The sequence below is a fragment of the Chelonoidis abingdonii genome, chromosome 1, assembly GCF_003597395.2.
Source record: "Chelonoidis abingdonii isolate Lonesome George chromosome 1, CheloAbing_2.0, whole genome shotgun sequence".
Classification (NCBI taxonomy): domain Eukaryota; kingdom Metazoa; phylum Chordata; order Testudines; family Testudinidae; genus Chelonoidis; species Chelonoidis abingdonii.
The window spans coordinates 244596283-244619218 of NC_133769.1; the positions used below are offsets into that span (position 1 = coordinate 244596283).

A 22936-nucleotide genomic window follows, 5' to 3' on the forward strand; every position below is an offset into this window, starting at 1 on the left:
AACACAAATGGTACTCTTACTGCTAGTCTCAGCAAAGAGGGTAAAGAAAGAATTTATGAGAGACACTGAATTAACCACTGACCTCTGCAGATCCTTCTGACAGTCACAGGGTGGAGGGGAAGCTTGCACTGATAGTATTTGCTCTTTTAATAAATAGAAGGCTCATGTCTCCAAGGTTCTTATTTAGTGGTTTTTATCCATAGGTCTCAAAAAGCTTTACAGAGGAGATAGGTATCATTATATGATACTTAACATTTAAGTAGACTGATGTTGCTGGCAAGGCTGGCTGAAATTATGGTTTGAAAAGTCTGTGTGACTGATCTCAATTTCAGCCTATTAGAGATACACAGCAGAGTATTTTTCTTTCTATTTCAGGCTGTCGGAAAACAGATTCTGGAGAAACCAGTTGATAAACAAGATGCATATAAGATGCTGTCAAGGTTTGTAGTTTTAAATAAGGTTAAATGAGTTAATCAGGCAGTGTTTTCTGAAGCAACTGGAACTGCAAAATTCTTTAACATTCATGCACGGAGATGCATAAAAGATAACAATATATATATGCTCAGGGAGGCTAGGACCGTCTTTTTGTTCTGTGTTTTTTACAGTGTGTAGTATAGTGGGGACTTGATCCATAACTGGGACTCCTAGGCAGTGCACTAATACAAGATTATACATAAAATATTATTACAAATTACTGATCTGTGCAAGGGATGTGAAATATGGTGTGCTTAGGATCCATCACTTTGAATTTCCTGTCTTGTGTCCTTCCAGAGTCTCAATAACAATGTTGCATTAGTATCATTAGAATAAATTTTTTTTTATTTGCATTGCAGTTGTTTTATTATTGACTTCCTTAATAATAAAGTTCTTTAACAGTACAAGCATTTGGTATTGGTCCTTTGCCTCTCCTCAGGTGCGGTTTGCATGAATTGTGTACTAGGAGAAAACTAATCAGGAATTCTTTTATTTGGAGCCACATTGTGCTCTCCTTTACAGTAGCAATTTTTTTTTTTTTTGATAGAAGTACACTGAATTTACATTGGTGTAACCAAGAGCAAAATTTTTGCTTTTTTTTGTTTTTTTTACTGTCCTATCTTATTCCCCTGTCATACATTAAGTCATGTCAGGCTTCTATTTCTCTCCTTTGAATGTAGTTCAACCATTTCAGCTTAATGATGTCCTCTTCCCCATGTTTCAGACTCATTCTGTTGCGTACCATATGTGAGCTATTTCATTAATGCAATTATTTCTTTCTGCAGCTCATCACTTTTAATAAGTGCCAATTACACAATACTGTAGCCTGTTAGCAGGCTAGAACACTTGAATTGACTGTCACTCCATCTCTTAAAGCTCTAATGCTGTTAGGCTGTTATCCTGTCCTGAGGCCTAAGGGAGAAATCGGATTGTATCTCAGTCTGAAGAAACCATGTTTGCCTTCCAGAGGCAACTCAATTACCTCACTTTTTTTCCCCTTTAAAGGTTTGCAGTTCTGAGATCATGGCAATGAACATTTAAGTAACAGTAAAAAAAAGTCATCAAAGCGAATGTGTTTATGTGCCAGTTTTGTGAGATGTAAACTTTTAGTGTAAGACAAATATCAAGATAAGAAGTACATAGTAATAATTCATAAACTAAGAAATACTTGCCTACAGTAGTCGTGTGGGAGGAGTGCAGCTCTGGGTTATTCAGGTATGACTAGTAAGTAGGAGGTTACACGGTCACATTTTCTCAAGGCCCATTTTTAGAATAAAATGGTGTCTTTGTTAAAGAATGGTATGTGAAAAAGTCTGCTGATCATTCTTCTATTGTGTAGCAAACTGCCAGTGACATGACTTATTGAACATGAGCTGATGAAAGAGACAAACTAACTTAGGAAAAATTCACTGGATGGGACACATGGCATATGGCTTTCTGGAATCTTTGCTTTGTGGCTCTAATTTAGATTTTGTGCTGTTGAATTAGATTTCTCCATTTGATGGAGTTATAAAAAGTAATGGTTGTTCAGAGCAAATGAGTAAGGGCAGAATTTGATATTATCAGGAGACCAAACATATCCCACCAAACTCATGAAAGACTGAAAAGGGTCTTCTGATTTAGTACATAATTTTGCTTGAAATTATACCATGTTTGGAGGCTTCCAGAAAATAGTCACTTTTTGCACTCAACTTACAAAGATGTTTGTTTACATTACTAAAAAAAAGTCATCTCAAAACTCTTAAAACAAGCATGAATGTGCAATATATTTGAAATCTTTGTTTTTTTTTCTTCAGGATAATCCCTGTTGGGGTCATTTTGCATCCGGTGCTAGCAGTGTAAACTCTTGTCTCTTATCTGTGTGTTAATTATCATAATCAGCTACACAAACTTTCAAGGGGCCAGAATGGATGATTTATGTTGAGTAGTTTCATGCTTCACAAGTTGTTTACTTCAGTGAGACTGACTAGGGTGGGAGGTACTATCTGATATGAGTAATGGTATCACAATTCAGTGTTAGGATGCTGTTTCATAATCAGACTGTCTAAGAAGTTAAGCTGTCTTGCCTCAGTTTACATTGGTTTTGCTTACACATCTATGAACTGTATAGTTTTCGTGCTCTCTCTCTCTCTTTTTTAAAAAGTATGTTCAATGTTCCGTGCAAAGAGGGTAGTTAACTACTCAGGAGAGTAAAGTCCTTATCATGACAAAATAAACAATATCAATTCAAGATTCCTGCACTTCCCTGCTGATATTTCTGAGCCATTCTTTGAAAGCATCATCCCTAGGCAGGTGCAAGGATAGTTCATTCTCCTTGCTGCCAGTCTCAGTTGACTTTGCTCCATCAATAGCCCAGTTGAAATGAATGAGTATACTGGTGTAGCAGGGTACCAGTATTCCCACTCACCATGAGGAAAGGTTGTATAACCTAACCTTTCATGGATTATCTTTTTGCTGAAGCTGACTATCACAATGCCATTTATGATGGTGATGATCCTGTTTTGCCTGTGAGATTGACACTTCTCCTCTGGTATAGTAAAATAATAAAACAAAACAAAAATCCTAATTTTACCTCAATATAAATGAACATATTTTAGGCCACTGAACAGCCAGCAAGTGTTAATGTTTTGAGGACACTAAGCATTGAGAGATTCCAATTACTGTACCGATCCTTCTGTACCATTTTGAGTTTTAGCTTTTCACCTTTTGTGAAAGAAAAATCATAACCCATGTCCTGTGTGTGAGGATATGAACCAGAGTTGGTATTTTTCTGTGGTGTCCATTGGCTTATTTGTGGAACACTCTGTAAACCTGTGAAATAGTAATGCAGTGATGCATTAGTGAAGAAGGGACTTTATAAAACTTACATAGTGATTCTTCATTTTTCCCTCATAGGTTGAGTGGGAAGGAGCACAGTGTCTTTACGGGAGTGGCCATTGTTCACTGCAGCAGTAAAGGTAATTGCAGAGAAGTGTACAGATACCTCTGTGGTAAAGTCGTATGTTCTTACAGACATATGTTATCTAATTCTACTCTAATTGTGAAGATGGAACCCTTTCATACAACATCTGATTCTGCCACCCTTTCCCATACTGAGGAGTGGATTATCTGTAATTAAATAAAATGAGCAAACAGTCCTACAAACAAAACACTGTGCTGCACATAAAGGATGATGAGAGAATGGATGCCAGATGTTAGTTGGATCACATAATGCGTTACTGAAGGGCGCTCAGATATTATGGAGTTAAGAGTGGTATACGCCTATTAAGAATAGAATAGGCATTTAATTGAAATCAGTAGAGCTACTGACAGAGCCTGATCCAGTACCCACTGAAATCAGTGGGAGTATCTCCCTGCTCGCTTCAGTGGACGTTGGATCAGGCCCAGAGTAAACATGAGAGAGGTGGCAGAATCTGATCCATAGTCATTTTTCTTGCTGGGCTTTATTCTGATGAGAATGAAGGGACTATGTTGTTCAAGTATGGTGAAGATTATCACATGTATGGGTCCTACTTCGTTTCTTAATATCTAGGTTGTAAAGAGAATGGATTTCTAGAAAATTACTTTTCATTATTAGTAACAGTTGTAAAAAATCCTGTTGGGTGGTAAGTGAAATAATGGTTTGTACATTACCTTTTAACTGTGCAGTCCTGGGTTTGAGATTGACCTGCACCATATTTTGTTTCATAAATAATTCATTCAGATTAGTGGATTTCTGATCAGTAAGAGATTTTTCCATCAGATTATGCTGACTAATAGGGTCTCATTGTTTCTTTGTACTCTCCCATTGGTCTGTCTATATCCATCTGTTGTCGCATATCTTATATTTAGATTGTAAGGTTGCAGGAACTGTCTTTGTCCTATGTCTGTACAGCACCTAGCACAATAGTGTCCTGGTTCATGACGAGGGCTCCTAGGCGGTATAACAGCGTTAATAAATATTATAGTATTACCATCATTCCAGACATGGGGTAAAATCCTGGCACCCTTGAACTTGATGGCAAAGCTCTCATTGAGTTCAGTCAAGTCAGGATTTCACTCAGGAAACTCTCAGAAGTATCAGTTTTCTGAAATTTGTCCAAACCTCTTGCCCCTCTTTATCTGTTTGCAGTTGCTGTACAACTACCTGAAAAGCTTTATTCAGAATAAATGCTTTTACGTTTAAAAAATAAACCAGTTGTATCAGCAGCCCAGTGCCCATATAAAAAATATAGCCAGTGGTGGGAGAAACTACTGTAAAAAAGTTGTCAAGTGGTTTTCAAAGGGTTCAGATAAACAGCAATTAAAATATACATATATCTATCTATAGGCTCTTCTTTTGACTTTTACAACAAGTAAAGAGGAGCGATCCAGTACTATTGACAGTATGACAGCAGATTCCATTTTGTTTGAGTATATGCACTTAAGCCAAAGCAGAATTTGATGAATAAAAATATTCCTCAGAATATTGCAATTAAGAGAGAAGCTTGTGGAGCACACCATTTATCAGTTAGCAGCCCATTAAAAAGTCTGTTACCAAGCATCTTACTGAATGACCATACTGTCATCCTAACAGGACATTGTCAATTTATGTTCAGTAACTTATGCATAATTGTGTTTACTCACTGTTTGTAACCATTTATGAAATCATTAAGTTGCTTTATGAAAAATGTTAATGTTTTCCATCACTCACGCTGTAGTATTTGGATAAAACTCTTATCTCTGATCCATACTGCAGTTCTCTGGCATATTCTGCCAAGAAACTTCCACTTCTGTCAGAATATTAACTAGGGATCTGCAGTGCAGATAAGAGGAGACTATTGCTCTTGGTTTGGTAGGAAACAAGGATGGAAACTTAATGCTCTATCATTAATTAGGGCATTGTTTGTTACCAGTATGTGTATGTGGGGCAGTATGCTTCAAGTCCCTTAGCACAACCCACATGAGCTCTAATTCCAGCACTCAAAGGCATTTTTCCATGCAGCAAAATCCACCCCTAGTGCTGCACAACTCTGCATTGCAGGTTGCTCACAACCAGCTTCCAGCTAAAAAACCAAAAGTGCTTGTCAGCTTAAAAGGGGTATTACAACTCTGCACTACTCTTTACTGCTGCAGAGGAAATGATAGGATAAAAGAGATTTCTGGATGACAGAGGCTGCTGCTTGCAGCTATTGTATGTGCTTATATGCACTGCTGCAGTTTTATGCTGTGACACATTGCTAGGCATAATGGCATTCACAATGTTAGAGGAGTGACTACTGCATTTCTTTTACTCTGTTTTTGATTGCATTTCCACTGAATCTGATTTTGAGCTAGGCAGATTTCTTACCAGTGCAGGCAATCAACCAGTAGTCCTACAATGACAGAATTAATTCTGGGAGCATTCCATAAAGGAGAAATAAGATCCTCCTCTCCAAATTTTGTCCTACTATGATCTTTTTCTCCCGCTCCACTTGGGTAAATAGTTACACGCTGTGACTCTGCAGAATTAGATAATGTGTGGTTTTACTCACTTTGCCTTTCTTGAATAGATATTCCACTGAATCTGGCAGTAAACCCTTTTCTTGCTTACTCCTGGGGGAATTCTGCACTAAAAAATAAAAAAATTCTGCACACAATATTTTTAAATTCTGCGTATTTTTGTCAGAATAACACAATATAATCAAGCTGGTTTCAATTATTTTGCTAATTTATTTAAACTACAATATAATAGATGGAGATTGAGAATGGGGAGCATTGGAGGAAATTGCCAAGCCCCCTTTGTCTAATAGTAATGTAGCTGTATTGGCCGTTTACTTCTAGTTATTAGTCAACAAATGTATGCAGCTATATGCTCAGTGTTGCATCATAGACAACTGAAGAGGAAGTGAGGGCTGGGGACTCAAACTCACAATTTATATCGGTGACTGACCATCTCCAGAGAGGTCAGTAGCAAACAGTTCATGGAGCACATTTTGATAGGAAACTTTTTCAGTCCAAATCCCTAAAGCACCAGTTCTAATCCCTAAAGCACCACACTGTCCTTTACAGTACTGCTCCTTTATACCACTCTGGCAATGTAAACGAGCCTTAAAATGTTTACATTCCTGGGGGAATTCCCTAAGAACAATGGGAACAATTCACTAAGCAGGCAGGCTGCGGCATTCTGCTCTGCCTGAGGGAACAGAGCCTGCCCCATGCCTACCTCTTCAGAAACACCCCAAAGCCCTGCCCCTCCATGCCGAGCATGCCGCAATAGCGAGCGAGAGGTACAGAGTGTATTTCTCTTACGCACAACTGCCCAGCCCCCTCCACCTCTCCAGTGGTAAAATATGTGTCTACTAGCTGCTCTGGGTGCCCAAACCAATCTGCCTGCATTGCTGGGGACATTGTGCATGACCTCTCTTGCGGCTTCCCTTTGCTTCCCCATCAGAAGTCCTTTTTCTGCAGGGAAGCAAAGAAATCTGCAAGGTCCATGAATTCTGCGCAAGCACAGAGATGCAGAATCCCCCCACGAATAGCATATATCTATACAGGAATCTGGATCTTTCACTGACAAAGGCCATGAATGAGGGAGGCAAGGAAGTAGGTCAGATTTTTGAGCCCACTAACCTTAAAAGCATCTCTTTTAAATACAGGAAATCTCTTTTAAATCCTAAAATAGAATCAAAAGTCTGTCTGTATACACTTTCTTGGATGAACAATGTCAGTTCAGAGTATTCAAAAGGTAAACCATTTATCAAGATTTATTTTACCCTTGAGTCTCATTACTTTCATGTTACAATTTTTTTGTTTACAGTGGGATTTTTTGTTGTAGATAATCGTCTGGAGACTGAAGTCACTGATTTCTATGAAGAGACAAAAGTTAAATTTGCTGAACTATCTGAGGAGCTTTTATGGGAATATATTCACAGTGGAGAACCAATGTAAGTAGGCTGCTGCAGGCAGGACATCTAACTTGAGTATAGGCCTTAACACATTGTTAACCTCAAATATGAAGCAAGCAGTATGCCATGTCCTTGGGAGAAATTGGCCATGTGTATTTGCAGTCATTGGTGTGCTGTGTGAAGCAAAAAAGAAATTAATGTTGCATTCACAACATTGACTAGCATTTGAATTCCCAGGGTGGAACTCTGAACCCAATCTTTTTAAAACTGCTAGCAGTCTATTTTTCAATAGCTCCTTAATTTGAAAGCTCAGGCAATGGATGACACAGTGGAATTGTGCAGTATTCTGTTAAAGGCCCAATTTTAGTTTAATTATTGCCTGATCCCAATGAAGATAATTGGAACCCATCCACTGACTTCAGTGAGCAATGAAACAGATCATTAGTGAGAAAAGATTTAGACCCTATATGCATATAGTATGGAAAGCTGGAAGAGCCTTAGCTTATCCTTACACTTATAGTGAACTCTATCCTGCATTCTGTGAGGCACTTTCAACTCCTACTGAAGTCCATTGGTGTTTAGGACATGTAGCAGCTCACAGTAGTGAGGATATAGAGCCAGTTATCATTGCATGTTCCAGTTATAAGTGCACTACCTACAGCAGAACTTTTACAAAGTGGAGAAAACACATTCTGTCTTGCATTTGTTGTGTGTTAATCAGCACTAATAAATGTCCATGTTGAACTAACAGCTTAATCAAAATATCCAGAGAGCTGGAAGGAGTCTTTGCTTAGATTTATCTATGAGATGAGTCTTTTTAACAGCTATAGCTTCTACCTGTAAACCAATAATGGGGCAGTGGCAGCGGCAGCTGAAGGAACTGTAACATTAGAGCTTCTCATCTCTATGGAAAACTCTGCAAACACATAAAGAATCAATACAGAAGTGGCTGCACTGTCTTCAGTGGAAGGCAGGCCTGGAAGTAGCAGGGTTACTGTAGGGAAGGGGTATGGTGTGCAAATTACATGGGGAAATTGACAGACTGTATTCCCACATTAGTTTGACTCTAGCCAGTGCTACTCGACAAGGGTAGGTAATAAAAAAAAAAACCCAGTAGACTGTAAACCTAATTTAATAAAAAAATACAGTAGAAGGTTTATATTGCTACAGAGAAAGATGCACGTTTTTCTGTTGTATGGATTTGTACTTGTCATGATTCATAGATTCCAAGGCCAGAGTGGACCACTGTGATTATTCAGTCTGATCTCCTGTGTAACATAGGCCATAGAACTTCCCCAAAATAATTCCTAGCACAGATCTTCTAGAAAAACATCCAATCTTGATTTTAAAATGGCCAGTGATGGAGAATCTACCCACAACCCTTAGTAAGTTGTTCCAGTGGTTGATTACCCTCACTGTTAAAAACATCCATTTTATTTCCAGTCTGAACTTGTTTAGCTTCAACTTCCAGACCATAGCTCATGTTCTACCTTCTTGTGTTAGACTGAAGAGTCTATTATCAAATATTTATTCCCCATCCAGATACTTAAAGACTGTAATCAAGTCACCTCTTAATCTTCTCTTTGTTAAGCTGAATAAATTGAGCTCCTTGAGTCTATCACTATAAGGCATGTTTTCCACTCCTTTAATTCTCATGCCTCTTCTCTGAACCCTCTCTAATTGTTCAACATCCTTCTTGAATTGAGGACACCAAATCTGAAAACAGTATTCCAGTAATTGTTACACCAATGCCAAATAGTATAACCTCCCTGCTCCTATTTGAGATTCACATTCATCTGTCTCAGGATTGTTTTAGTCCTTTTGGCAGCTGATTATTCACCACAACCTCCAACTCTCTTCCAGTGTCATGGCTTCTCAGCATAGAGTCCCCTACCCTGTTAGCATGGCCTGTATTCTTTTGTTCCTAGATGTATACATTTACATTTAACCATATTTAAAATGCATATTATTTGCTTGTGCTCAGCTTACCAAACAGTCCAGATCACTCTGTATCAGTGAACTGTCCTCTTTGTTATTTACCTCTTCCCCCAATTTTTGTGTCATCTTCAAACTTTGAGTGATGGTTTTATGTTTTCTTCTAGGACATTGATATAAATGTTAAAGAGTGTAGGGCCAAGAACTGATTTCTGTAGAAGACTAGTACAAACACACCTACTTGATAACGATTCGCCATTTACAGTTACATTTTGACATCTGTCAGCTAGCCAGCTTTTAATCTGTTTTAGTGTGCTCCATGTTCATTTTATATTATTCTAAATATTTAATCAAATTGTCATGCAGTACTAAGTCAAACACCTTGCATCAACACTATTGTGTTTATCAACCAAAACTGTAATTCATTAACTTTGACATGGGTGGAGTATAATCCTTAAGAATTGCACTTTAACTAGAGGTAGTTTTTTGTCTCAAAAGTGTGATCTGTTTATTTTTTATTCTTCTGGGGAAAGTCATACCATTTGAGGTAGTGCTTTCTTGGCATTCTCATTAAAATGGTAATAATCATGCAGTGGATCAGAGTTTGAGACTAATGGAGTCTTTCATCTCCAAGTCAGCCTGGGCTGAACCCTCTGGTGGTGTGGGGTTGAAAAGTATTTCTTGTGCTGAGACCCTTCTAAATAATGTAATAGGCTTATTGACAGCTCTGAAAAGAGCAGCATTGCTGTGCTGTGGAGAGAACTTTTTCTAGCCACCTTTGGATACATGGAATATCGCACAATGAGGCATCTTGTAGAATGTAAAAAGCGGGAGGGAAGTAAGAGATGAACCTTGATTTGGAGAATAACCTTTCATATTTCTAAGTCAGCTAGGTCATTTTGTCTTTATTCAGCTGATATTTGTAAATTCATTTTAATTTGTGAATGCCATTAACATTCCCTCGAGAGAGAAGATGTTAAATAAAATTGAATCTAGCACAGATCCTTAGTCTTTACAGTCCATCAACCAGTATCAGGCCTTGTGTGTCCTCCCTTTTATCCAAGCCTACTTGAATGAGGTTTTCAGGAAGATTTCAGGAGACACTTAAATGCGTTATTAACGTTCAGTTGTATTAGATTTGCTGTGTTCCCTGTTCTTCTCCCTCCACTTCCCCCACCACCCTCCACTAATTAGCCAGCATTCTTAGAATGTCATGAGTGTTCATGGAGACAGGTGGGTTTGTATAACATTTAATTAGCACTAATCAGTCCAAGACTGGGAAAGTGAGAAATCTAAGGCAGCTATGGCGCTTACACATTATGTATCTATAAAAGAATTGCCAGATCTGTCACATAGCCCAGTACTGCATGGTTTTGTAATCCATTATATTACATATACTCTACACCCAGCTATGGACTAGATCATTGGTCCCTGCTCCACCCCCCTTCAGCTACATCTGCAATACCATGCCCAGAAAACTGTGTAGAGCCAGGTCTATACAGCTTGTCTACACAGTCTATTCCTGCCCTCTGCTGGCACAGGAGGTGTTGAAGGTGAAAGAGTAAGTCTCCGGAGTGCCCTCAGAGGTTGTTACTTTTAGCATAAGTAAGTTAGTGCAGCCTCAGAGCTTGTGTTAGGAGCTGAACTGGCCTCCGGCTGACTCTGAGATTGGGAGAGTGCAAAGGTGATTTTGAGCTAGATTTGTCCCAGTCTTCTAGAGTGATGCAATAAGCATAGATCTGAAGATTTGGCTCCATAACTCTTAATTTCCTGTCTTATGTTTAAAACCTCAACCTTCATGTTACATTGGCCTTGCTTTTGGCTAATACTAATAATTAATAATATAATCACATTTAGTGGGATAAAAGGAACCAAAGTGAATTTGACCCAAACAGGAATAATTAAATCTGGGGCCGGAGCAGTTTATTACAAAGAATAAGGGGATCACTTGGGCTGTGTGGGGAAAACAATACATTTTTTTAGAGTACAGATTAGCAGAGAAATTCCCAGTATGCTTTTGGGAACTCTGATTTAGTGAACTAATCTCCCTTGAATATGCAGCTGATGAGAAAGATGAGACCTGAGGGACAAACTGTTGGGATTTTTAGATAGAATTTAAGGCTTAGCATGAGAAGTCCAAGTGTTTTGACTATGGCCTCTGGAAGAGAGAGAGAGCATTGCTGAAGCACAGCTGCAGCAGAACTGCTCTTGGGAGGATTTGGACAGCACATCTTAGCTGTTCTCTCTGCTACCAGACATTTGTTAATTCACAGGAGAGATCCAGGTGGGCTTCTGGGGGTCAAAAGTTCACATAATCTATTCTGCTCCTGTCTGAGACAGAGCAGACTGAAAACTGTATACCTGAGAGGAGGGGAAGCATCTGCTCTGGGTTGGTGTGGGAGTAATTGAGGATACCAACCTACAAATTACATGCAAACCAACGGATGCCTTGGGAGGAGGAAGTCTTTTATTCATCCATCTTCTCCTGTGTCTATTTATATAGGCTAAAGCAGTCCTTTACTGAAGAACTTGTTTGGACATTACTTATGCTCCAACTAAGAAAATTTTTCTTGTGAGGATCCAGCTTCATGATGTCGTGGCTAACGTAGTCATTACACAGAATACCAAAAAGCTAAGCAACGTTTATATTATTGAGGATTGCATCAAGTTGCTGGTGACATAGTGGAGCAAAAAACCCAACAACCCTGTAATACAAAGATAGGCATTATCGGAGCTTCTGATATTTACTAGACTTCTCTGAGCCAGGGTCTAAATCCACATCATTTTTTATATCTGCTTCATGCTTGTAGAAAGTGCTGTTCTGGAGCAGCATATTTGTAATGAACCCAGCTTCTCTCCCAAACTTCTGGAAAGGGTGCTAAAATGGCTTCTGGGGCTTTCCCTGGATTCTGCACAGGGACTCTTTCATATCACCCTCTAGGTAGTGGGTGTCAGACAAATAGGAAGCCTCCCAATCTTTTGGCTGCTGGTGGGGAGAAAATAAAACGCTGTTCTCTCCCTCTGTGGTTCCCCCTCTGCTCTCCTTCCCACCCTGGAGCTTCCTAGCTGCTGTGACTGTCTTTACTATCTCCTTCCCCCCAGCTGTCTGAATAGTTTTGGGGGTGGGAAGGGCAGGGTCTCAGCTAGTCTATACCTTCTGACTTCTGTGACATTACATAAGGGGTCCTATCTGCTACTCCCTTGCTCCAGCTTCTATTTTGGAATCTCTTCTCTAGTGATAGTGAATAGCTCTAGTGCAGTGGTTCCTAAACTGGGGTTTGTGAAATGTTACAGGAGAGTCTCGGGGTGGGGAAAAATCAGTAATGGCGGACAGAGCTGTCCCTAGGGACCCCAGGCAGCACGGGGTCAGCAGCCTGGAGTCCCTGGACTTCCAAGAGCTAAGCAAATCAAAGCAAGCATATCTATCGCACTGAGGAGATTTAAACTTCAAGACTCCTTATAAGAAATGGAAAGGGAAGTGGATATTTTTTGCTGTTTTTTAAACTAAATAGGCAGCTAGTATTTTTTTTTTTTTTTAAATATTATGAAGAACAAGCTTAAGCTTTGTTGTAACGTGCGTTGTTTGCCTGGACTGCTCAAGACCTGAATACTTGTGTAGGAGGAACTCTTTTGAGTTGGTTTCTTAAAAACTTTCATGCCATTTCACATCTGATACTCCTTGATGAAACATAGGAGTCTTGTATTATAACAGGCTTATTCAAAGTGATACAAGCTATGAAAGTGAGAACTCGGAAGAGTGCCGTTTTCATAATGTAATAAAAATACTGAATAGTTAATAAATAATAATAATAATAAATAGTGTGTAATAAGCATGTCATAAAAACAAATTTTATATTTCCAAGATCACTGCTTTTATAATTTATACTCAGGTAAAGGAGAAAATCCCTGGAAATCCTCATTTTTAGGAGGGGGTTCGCAAGACTTGACATTTTAGTGAAAGAGGTTCACAGGTTGTTAAAGTTTGGGAACCACTGCTCTAGTGCCTTTCTCTGCTTCTGCCCTTAATTCCCAATCAGCAGCAAATTAATATGAATGTGACTTCTGTTAATTTCATTGCCCTCCACAGGGCTGTAAATAGCAGCAATTAAACCAACAAGAGTACTACAACTTGGGAAGGCTCTAAGTAGCAGTGACACAGGCACAAGAATCATAGAAATGTAGGACTGAAAGGGACCTCGATAGGTCACTTAGTTCAGTTCCCTGCACTGAGGCAGGGCTACGTATTATCTAGACCAGACGTGGGCAAACTACGGCCCCTGAGCTCCTGGCAGGGGAGGGGCCAGGTAGTAGGGTCCCCAGCTGTCGCCCCTCCCCCACAGCCACACTGCTGCACAGGCTGGGCAGCGTGGGGAGCACAGCTGGCTCTGACCAGGTGTCACAGCTGCAAGCTCCTGCTGCTGGTAAGGGAGCAGGGGAGGGGAGGTTGGGTAAGGGAGCAGGAGGTCCTGGGGGAGCAATAGGGAGGAGGGCACGGTTGGATGGGATGAAGGTTCTGGGGGGGCGGTCAGGGGATGGGGAATAGGGAGGGTTGGGAGTGGGAGTCCCGGAGGGACTGTCAGGGGGCAGGAATGTGGATAGGGATCAGGAGGGCAGTCAGGGACAGGGAGTTGGGGGGTTGGATGGGGGAGTTCTAAGGGGTAGTCGGGGTGGGAAGTGGGGGCATTAGGAAGCAGGGGCCAGGCTGTTTGGGGAGGCAAAGCCTTCCCTACCTGGCCCTTTATACAGTTGCGCAACACCAATGTGGCCCTCGGGCCAAAAAGTTTGCCCATCCGTGATCTAGACCATGTGTGACAGATGTTTGTCTAACCTATTCTTAAAAACCTCCAATGACAGATTCCACAACTTGCCTAGGTAATTTGTTCCAGTGCTTATCTATCTTTACAGGTAGGAAGTTTTTCTTGATGTCCAACCTAAATCTCTCTTGCTGCAATTTAAGCCCATTGCTTCTTGTCTTGTCCTCACTGGTTAAAGAGATCAATTTATCACCCACCTCTTTATAACAACCTTTTATGTACTTGCAGACTGTTATCTTGTCCCCTGCCCCCCCAGTCTTCTCTTCTCCAGACTAAAAAAAACCAGTTTCTTCCATCTTTCCTCATAGATGATATGTTTTAGACCTTTTATCATTGTTGGTGCTCTCCTCTGGACTTGCTCCAATTTGTTCACATTTTTCGTGAAGTGTGGTGCCCAGAACCGGACACAATACTCCAGTTGAGGCCTTATCAGTTCTCAGTAGAGTAGAAGAATTACTTCTTGTGTCTTGCTTACAACACTTCTGGTACTACATCCCAGAATGACATTCACTTTTTTTTTTGCAAAAGTGGTACATGTTGACTTATATTTAGTTTGTGATCCATTATTACTACCCCCAGAACCTTTCCGCAGTACTCCTTCCTAGGGAGTCATTTCCCATTTTGTATGTGTGCAACTGATTGTTCCTTCCTAATTGTAACACTTTTGCATTTGTCCTTATTGAATTTCATCCTATTTATTTCAGACCATTTCTCCAGTTTGTCAAGATCATTTTGAATTCTAATCCTGTTTTCCAATGCACTTGCAACCCCTCCCAGCTTGGTATCATGAGCAAACTTTATAAGAAATAGTTCAACGCTAAAGCCAGAAAAAGCCATTGCAAACTGTCAGTCTCTCCCCTGTCACTCTCTCCACCTGCCTATCTAGGAGGACAGCACTGCTTGGTTCATATTTGTAAAGTTATCATTGCAATCACCAGGGCTAGATATTTAACTCCTTAAATGAAAGCTTAGTCTGCACCCATGGCACTTTCTCGTCCTAGCATCACACTTGCCAAGAAAAGCTTCCTACCTACCACCGGAGCATAGGAGAGCGGATTTTTCAAACCTGTGCTTAATTATAATCCATAGCAGAGATAGGCACATGGACAGCCTATGGGTTTCAGCTCCAGGCACTCAACAAATAAAGGCCAAAGTTACAGCTTGCAAAAGCAGTCAGTTTTATCGAAGTCAACCTTGCACCCAGAGTTAATTTGGAACCTAGCTTAACCCATCAAGTTTTTGGAGTGGGATCTGGTCTCTGTATGAAAAGACAATTGACCTGCTGCCTCTTTGTACCTGTCAAAGCTGTGTTAGCCATTTGGCTCCAGTCCAGTATGGCCTTTCACAGTAGCTAACATAATAGAGATTATCCTGCCCATTTACCCATTGTTACACAGTTGAAGTATCACTCCTAAATACAATTTTTGGGACATGATTTCTAGGTTTTTAATAGATAAAAAGGGAGCATTCCCGTGTGCTGTAATTTTTGAGCCCCCACCTTTAGAAGTATTCTCCTGAAATACAGATACTGCATCCCTTTTCATTGCTTGTAGAACGTATTGGATGTGCACATGGCTCCCCTTGACCTCAGGAGGAATCACATCCAAAGGCAGTCAGTGAAGCATGTTTTTTGGGACAACGCTGACAGTGAGTTGCATTCTTTTTTTAAAAAAAAAGAGGATGTTTAACAGTGGTTAAAAAGTCAAGGTCCTCAAGGGCATTCTTATTAGATGCAAGATCCAATATAGGTGAATTGATGTAGTCTGCTGCTCTTGCATAACTGATAACCCTGAAAGATTGCTTTAGAAAAAGGTCTGTGATCGCCACATATCAGTAAATTCATCTAGTCTGAAATGTCAACAAGGTAGTTCACTACTAGAGCTAAAAAAAGCCATTGTAAAGGTTGTATGTGAAGTGTAAATATTTACCAATTCCTTGAAGTTTAGCACTGGGGGAATTATTAGGAAACCAGTGGGAGGGAATTTTCACTCATGTCAGTGTATATAACCTTTCACTCTACAAACAGAAATAGTGGCTAGGTAGTAATATGTGGCATTGTGGGCAGTTATGTACAGGCAGATGGTGAGGCACTAGGCTAAAAGCACTGCTGCATGTGTTGTTGATCAGTGAATTTATGCCAAGGGTAAACCTTGCTAGTTGAAAGTCTGACAGCACCTCTTGCAGTGGGAGAGGACTGAAGTAAAATACTAGAAAGGGGTTCTCCCCTGAATTCCAGTGCTGACTTTTTATCAGATCTTCCCTAGCAAAATAATGTGCTTGCTGTGGCTGGCCACAACGTAGCTGATGCATGTCACCTCAGTGAAAGTCAGAATGGCATTACACTACTGCAGTGTTAGTCCACTTACTAAAAAGCCTTGGACCAGGATCTCATTGATTTCACCAGGGTTGAAGATGGACTAGTGGGTAACAATGGCTTACTCATTTGAACTCAATTATCTAGTGTTATGTAGTGAAAGAGCAAACGTTACTGTTGTGATTCCAAAGCTGCAGTGTTGAACCAGGACTGTTTAAAAAAAAAAAAAATTTAGTTTAATCCATCTCTAGCTTTAACACACTAGTTCAATCAAGGCAAAGTTCTGTCATTTCCATTCTTCTAAAACATGTTTATACACCTGGATTTACAATCAGTGCTAAGTGGTTACTCTTTTCCTCCATCCCCACATTCACTCTTAATCATTGTCTTAACTCAATCTTTGTATTTTCCCCCCCGCAGGGACAAAGCTGGTGGTTATGGAATCCAGGCTCTTGGTGGAATGTTAGTGGAATATGTTCATGGAGACTTCTTGAATGTGGTGGGCTTTCCTCTGAATCACTTCTGCAAAAAGTTAGCGGAGTTGTATTATCCACCCCTCAAACATACTATACAGCATGTCAAGCATGACTCTATCCCCTCCGTCGAGACTTTTGAGAACCTCAGTGACGGAGAGAGTGACTCTTCAAATCCCCTGCAGCATAAAAGTGCTAACACATTAGAGGCGAATGGGGTGCCCCTCTCAGGAGCTGTTCATACTCTAGTAAACAGCGGTAGCATCAAGCCTGTTTGTACAGTGGCTGTGGAAAATCAGAGTGGAGTGAGGGACTATCCGGCTAAATTCCCATCAAAAATTGTAGAACTTACAGATGGCTTCAGAGCTTCAAAGGTAAAAAAAAAAACAACAACCTCTTCTTGATCTAATTTTCTCTGCACTGGTGAGCTAATATAATTCAAATTTGTATTTTAAAACATTTCTGTGTAGTTTGGAGGTTCTAATAACAAAGCAGTACTACAGCACTATGCATGTGTATGGGGAACAGCCCCATTCAAACAAATGATCAAATGCATTTATTTTACTCTAATATTCATTCTGATTCTATGTGTTAGCAAGAGAATGGCATCTTCCAGCAGCTGCACCAGTGACCCAGGCTGTAGTACCAGCGCACATTCCAGTAAGAGGCTCAAAAAGAACAGTAACCTCAGGCATTTACTGCACTGGGCTAGCAAGGGCAGCAGAATGCTTAGGGGCATTTTGAAAAGTACCTTGTAGTGATGCAAATGCTGTCTGTGCATCTTTTGTTATGACATTCCAAAGCAGCAGCCAATTTTCCCTCTAATTTTTTCCACGGATATGCAGAATGAATTTTGTTATGTGCACCCCATATAGAGGTGATGTGTGACTCCCCAGAGCGCTCTCTCCGTGCAGCAGCACCTTAGCTAGGGGGAAGAGGCACCTCTTCCCGTGGCAGCTCTGGGTCAGGGCTGGGTTGGGCCTGGGGGAGGGGCGCTATGGCAGGTCCAGGACTGGGCTGGGGAGGGGCACCTCTTCTCCCGGCCATGGCAGGTCCAAGGCTAGCCCTGAGCACCTGCGCAGCACTGAATAGGTTGCTGCATGGCCACGCAGCTTAGAGGGAACTTACGCAGCAGCATGGAGGGACATCTTAAGAAGTGCCCTTAATAATGAGCACCCTTAGATTTAAGGCAAGTAGCAATGCCCCACTGAAACATAGACCTAGAATGCCACTGAATAAATTCTCTAGTGCATTTTTCTTCAGATCTGATCTTAACAGGTGTTGAGCACCTGTATCTCCTATTGATTTCAGAAAGTGGGAGAACAAAGGTGGGAGAGAGGAGGGGCAAAAATCAGGATGGGACAGGAACACGTATATAAGAGGAAACAGCTGATTACATAACATGTTAAAATATATGTACTTGTAACATTTATTTCATTGTAATCAGAAATATTATCTAAAACAACAAATGATGAAATATATATTATGGAAATGTCCATAGTGGCTCCTCTCCTAAGTCTGTGAGATTTGCACTTGAAGTAATATTTCATTTTCATTGTAATTATTTGAATTTAATCTCCATGTTTGGCACAATAACACTTCAGAGGGCAATGAACTTTCTATGTAACTTTTTTTTAGTGAATGTTCCCTGTTAACTCCTGCAGAGCAAACACTTCAAAATGCCCCCATTTAAAAAAAAATTTTTTTATATATGATGTATATGTAAGTCTATTCTCTACCTCATTCTTTTGTCCTTCCATGTATTTGTATTGTAGGTTCCTATAAGAACCGCCTTCTCTTGATTGCTCAAATTTTATTTTTTATCTCTACTTTTCACTGAAATACTTCTCTAAGAATCTCTTGTGTGTGAACCAGGGCTGTAGCTGATGATCACAATGCAGTAGCTTGTGTTGGGCCTTCGTGAAGACATGTGCACAGAAGCCAATATTCATGTGTACTCTAGCAGTCAGCTGTGCCTGGAAACAGATAAATGGATAATTTTGAATCACTGCCAGGTTTCCTATTCAGAGCCAGACTAGTGCGACTGAAGAAAAGGTGACACCGGTGAAGAAAGAAGATGAAATAAATACCAAGTATTCTAACTGGAAACAGAGCGAGATGTGGTCTCTTCATAAAACTCTGAACCAGAAACTCCTGGGGTGAAATCCTGGCCCCACCGAAGATAATGGGAGGTTGCTGTTGACCTCAGTGGGCACAGGATTGGATTGTTAAAGTCTAATCTCAATTTTGACACTTACTCTGCGACCGTGGGCAAATCTCATCCTATGTCTGCCTGCACTGCCCTTCTATAAAATGGAGACAATAATATTGTGAAGCTAGTTAGTTTGTAAAATGCTTCAAAGACTGAAAGTATAATGAAAATTACAGTTTAGCTGTTAGTTAAATTCAATTTAATTTGACCTTTACATCGGTTCAGAGCCCTCACAATGCAGGCTGAAATTAACTGCAAGCAAGAAAAACCTAATAATCATCTTTATTAAAATGATGTCTAGGAACTTTTTGCTTGGTACTGCACTCGGTGAGGTCAATGGAAGTTCAGGGTTAAATTTGGTTTGGTTTGGTTCCTCTGTAGCTATACAGGACCCAACACATCTTGAGTGGGACCTTTGGATGCTATCATAATTTAAATACTGGCTCTATTTGTTAATGTTATACCAATAACCTAATTTTCAGTGCTGACTTACAACTCAGAGGCCTTGGGCTGGCCATTAATCATCTTCCACTACTACAAAGAAACTGTTTAAACACTTGCTGTGCTCACCAGAAACGTCCCCTCTCTCTGGCTAAACCTAATAACATTTTTTACAAAACAGTGTACATTTTTGCATGCAGCAATGATTTGGAATATGCATTAATAACAAGAATCATATTGTTAAATTTAGACAGGCATGTTAATTTTTGTGGCATTTTGGAGACACTCAATTGTATATTCCACCTTCACCACCAAAATAGCAAACATTTTAAATATAAAAATCACAAATATGAAGCCTCTACATTTCAGCTGCAATTTTTCCATCTGATTTTTTTAACAAAATTTCAACTCTTCTTCCCTCTCCACTCTGATTTTTTTTTTTTTTCTTTTATAGTTCCTCAGAAACACTATTAATTGAAGGAACAGTGCAACCTAATCTCAGCTATGAAGGTGCATATTGTTGCATAGTATGAAAATTCCTCTCCAATATAAGCATGTACTGTATAAGTTTAGTTAAGGTGTTCATATGTTCTTGTGGGTTTTTGTTGTTTTGGTTTTAGAGAATTAGTATGCAATGAATTATAGCTGTTAAAACAAAAAAAATACATTGTGAAGAAATTTTCAAATTATTTTCTTAGGAAAATCAACTCAAATTAGATTTGATGTGTTTTTCTCTATGGCCCCATTCCAAAGCATACTTAAACCCATGCTGACCTTATGAAACATTTTTAAAGCTAGTCATGTGCTTAAGTATCCTGATGAATGAGTCTAAGACACAAAACCTGAAGTAGGCATTTCAGGTTTTTTCAAGCTTTAATCAGTAATTTTTTTTTTTTCACTTAACTTTGTTACCATGGCAAAGATGCTGACATCTCTCGTTTGATGCCAGGAGCAAACTGTCCCAGAAGTAACAGGGTTGAACTGAAATTTTCCGCAGGAAAAAATTCAGAGTCAAGCAGTTCTTAAGTTCTTTATGGCATGGTTTTACCTTCACACAACTACTATACTCTGAACTTTAATTCATGCCTCTGGAAAGCTTTCCAGAATGTTTGTACTTTTGTATTAAAATGTTTTTTTTAGTTGTAGTAATTTTTAATTTAACTCAATGTATATTTCATATACACAGGCTTTGTTTGTGGCCTCTAAACTGAAAGTGTTTGATCTTCTGAAAGATAAATGTGTACTGAAGGCTGTGGATGTTGCCAATAAGATAGAAGCCTCTGTGTGTGGAACAGAGAGACTGCTTGATGCTTGTGCTTCTCTTGGATTGCTGGAGAAAACCCATCAAGGTGACTTTTACTGTAGAACAATTCCGGTGTAGGGGGACCAGGAGAGCTGGAAGAAGGAACTTCTAATGTATTATTGTCCACTGTGAAAACTAAACTGTTTGTACCTGTTCACTGGGGCAGTACAGGAAACTTTACTAATCCCATCACTAGTCCTTGGCAAATTAAATGTATTAATTATTAAGTATTAATTTGTTTTATTATGGTACTGCTTATGAGTCAGTGAAGATCAGGGCCCCATTGCACTGTGCAAACACAGTAGTCTCAAAGTGCTTGAAATCTAAACAAACAAGACAGACAGTGTAGGGGAAGGGGTCTAACACACAAGCAATGTGAAGGCAACAAATGGCATGTTAGGTCCATGGCTTTTTTGGAGGGATGTGTAGGTTTAGTTAGAAGGGGCTCAAAGTCAAATCAAAGTTCCCCCAAGCCAATGGCTTGTTGAGCTGAGGGGATCAGCTCAGTGGAAAAAGGAAGGGAAGGGGAGCTTAGGGGATGGAGAAGAGAGGCAAGTGTGGAGTGAAGTTGAGGTGAATAGAGTGTTAGGGATGGGGAGAAGGAGAGGCTATGTTAGAGTAAACACCCAATCAGCACATGGGAGAGACAGTCAAGTCAAAATGTAGAATCATCCTCTGGATGTCCAAAGATCTCTGCTGTGGCTGCTTCTGCACCTGCCAGTGGGGTGTCTGGCTGACTTCACTCTGCAGCTTTCCTCCAAAGCCATTTGCTCCCAGAAGAGGGAGGAGAGGTTTCCTTTGCACAGTTCTTATGTTATGTTAATTCTGGGTCCAGGAGGATATTGGGAGGAGGGGTGGCCCTGGTTGCATTGCATTTTACCACCCTCACTCACTTTGTCCCAGTGCAGCAGTTCCTGTTTGTGTCTCAGTGTGGGCCAAACAAAAAGGGTCAATTTTTTCTCTGAGTTTACACTAGTGCAGAATCACTGATTGCAGGAGTGTAGCCATGGATGTGACAGAGAGAAGACTTTCAGAAAGTGGCACTGAAATTGGACAACAGTCAACTATTGCAACTTAAAATATTGGCAATTATAAGATACAAACAGGAGATGGAACGATTAAGAAGCTCAGCCTTCCCTTTTCAATCTGCACTACATAATTTTAAGCTCCCAGATACATATCACTTAGTAATAAACCTTTTAAAGATGATGAAAAGGTGCCTAGCAAAGGAAACCTTTGTTAACAAAAACAGTGGATAAGTTGCTCAAAGCCCTAAAGGAAGAATGCAGATGATTTAAGAACAGTGGGGAAAGGAGAGGAGTAAGAGTCAAAGGCAAGTGTATCACAGGGAGTGGAAAGAATCCCTGGGTGGCTTCTCCCACTTCTGGGAGCCTGTGCGGCAGCTGCACTCTGGGCAGGGAACTGCGAGCAGAGCTGACAGGACACTCCCTCCCACACACTGCCTGTCTTAGGTCAGTGGAAGCACTCCTGGTGAGGATGCGCATCGCTGACCCAAGGAAGGTTGTGTGAACATGCACCACTACAGTAATTACTGCAGTGGCTGTAAATCAGTCTAATATAGGTCAGCTTAGGTTTGTAGTGTAGACATACCCTATGCTCGTACAGCACTCAATACAGTGACATTCCAATCCTAATTGGGGGCCTTTTAGTAAAATATTCACTACTACACGTTACTTATTGGCTTTTAAAATTCAATTAAAAAAGAGCACTTTTAATTTCACAATCACTGAAACACATTATGAGCAGGGAGGTGGGCTTTTCTCAGTAATAACTTCTTGCTTTTCATGTTATAGATGTGACAAACCAGAACATCTAAATCTATTCTTTAGTATTATAAGCGGGCAAACTCACCCCTGCAGTGCCTCCTGCTGGTTGCTTCAGGGAATTAGCTCAAATACCCAGCTCGGAGCACCCTCTGCAGGCAGGTGATCCGCCTTCTGGCCCCGCATCCCTCCCTGGACCCCAGAGCCCCTTTTACATGGGGTGCTGCCCCCCTGGCAGTAGCCCCTTTTCCTTCAGGGTTTCCCCTCCCTGGGAACTCCCCCACTCTATCCCCACTTTGCCTCAGGGTCTTGGCAACTGCCCAGTCATTAGCTAGCCCCAC

At 40.4% G+C, this 22936-nt stretch overlaps 1 protein-coding gene across 1 annotated transcript in view; it reads left to right on the forward strand.

The window, feature by feature from the left end:
- The window catches only part of ASMTL (acetylserotonin O-methyltransferase like), a 53727-nt gene that overhangs the window by 9046 nt on the left and 21745 nt on the right, over positions 1 to 22936 (forward strand). The window contains exons 5-8 of the mRNA XM_075064323.1: positions 3370 to 3431; positions 7250 to 7358; positions 16803 to 17229; positions 20695 to 20883. Coding sequence (XP_074920424.1) covers positions 3370 to 3431; positions 7250 to 7358; positions 16803 to 17229; positions 20695 to 20883 — 787 coding nt within the window. The remainder of the gene's footprint in view (positions 1 to 3369; positions 3432 to 7249; positions 7359 to 16802; positions 17230 to 20694; positions 20884 to 22936) is intronic.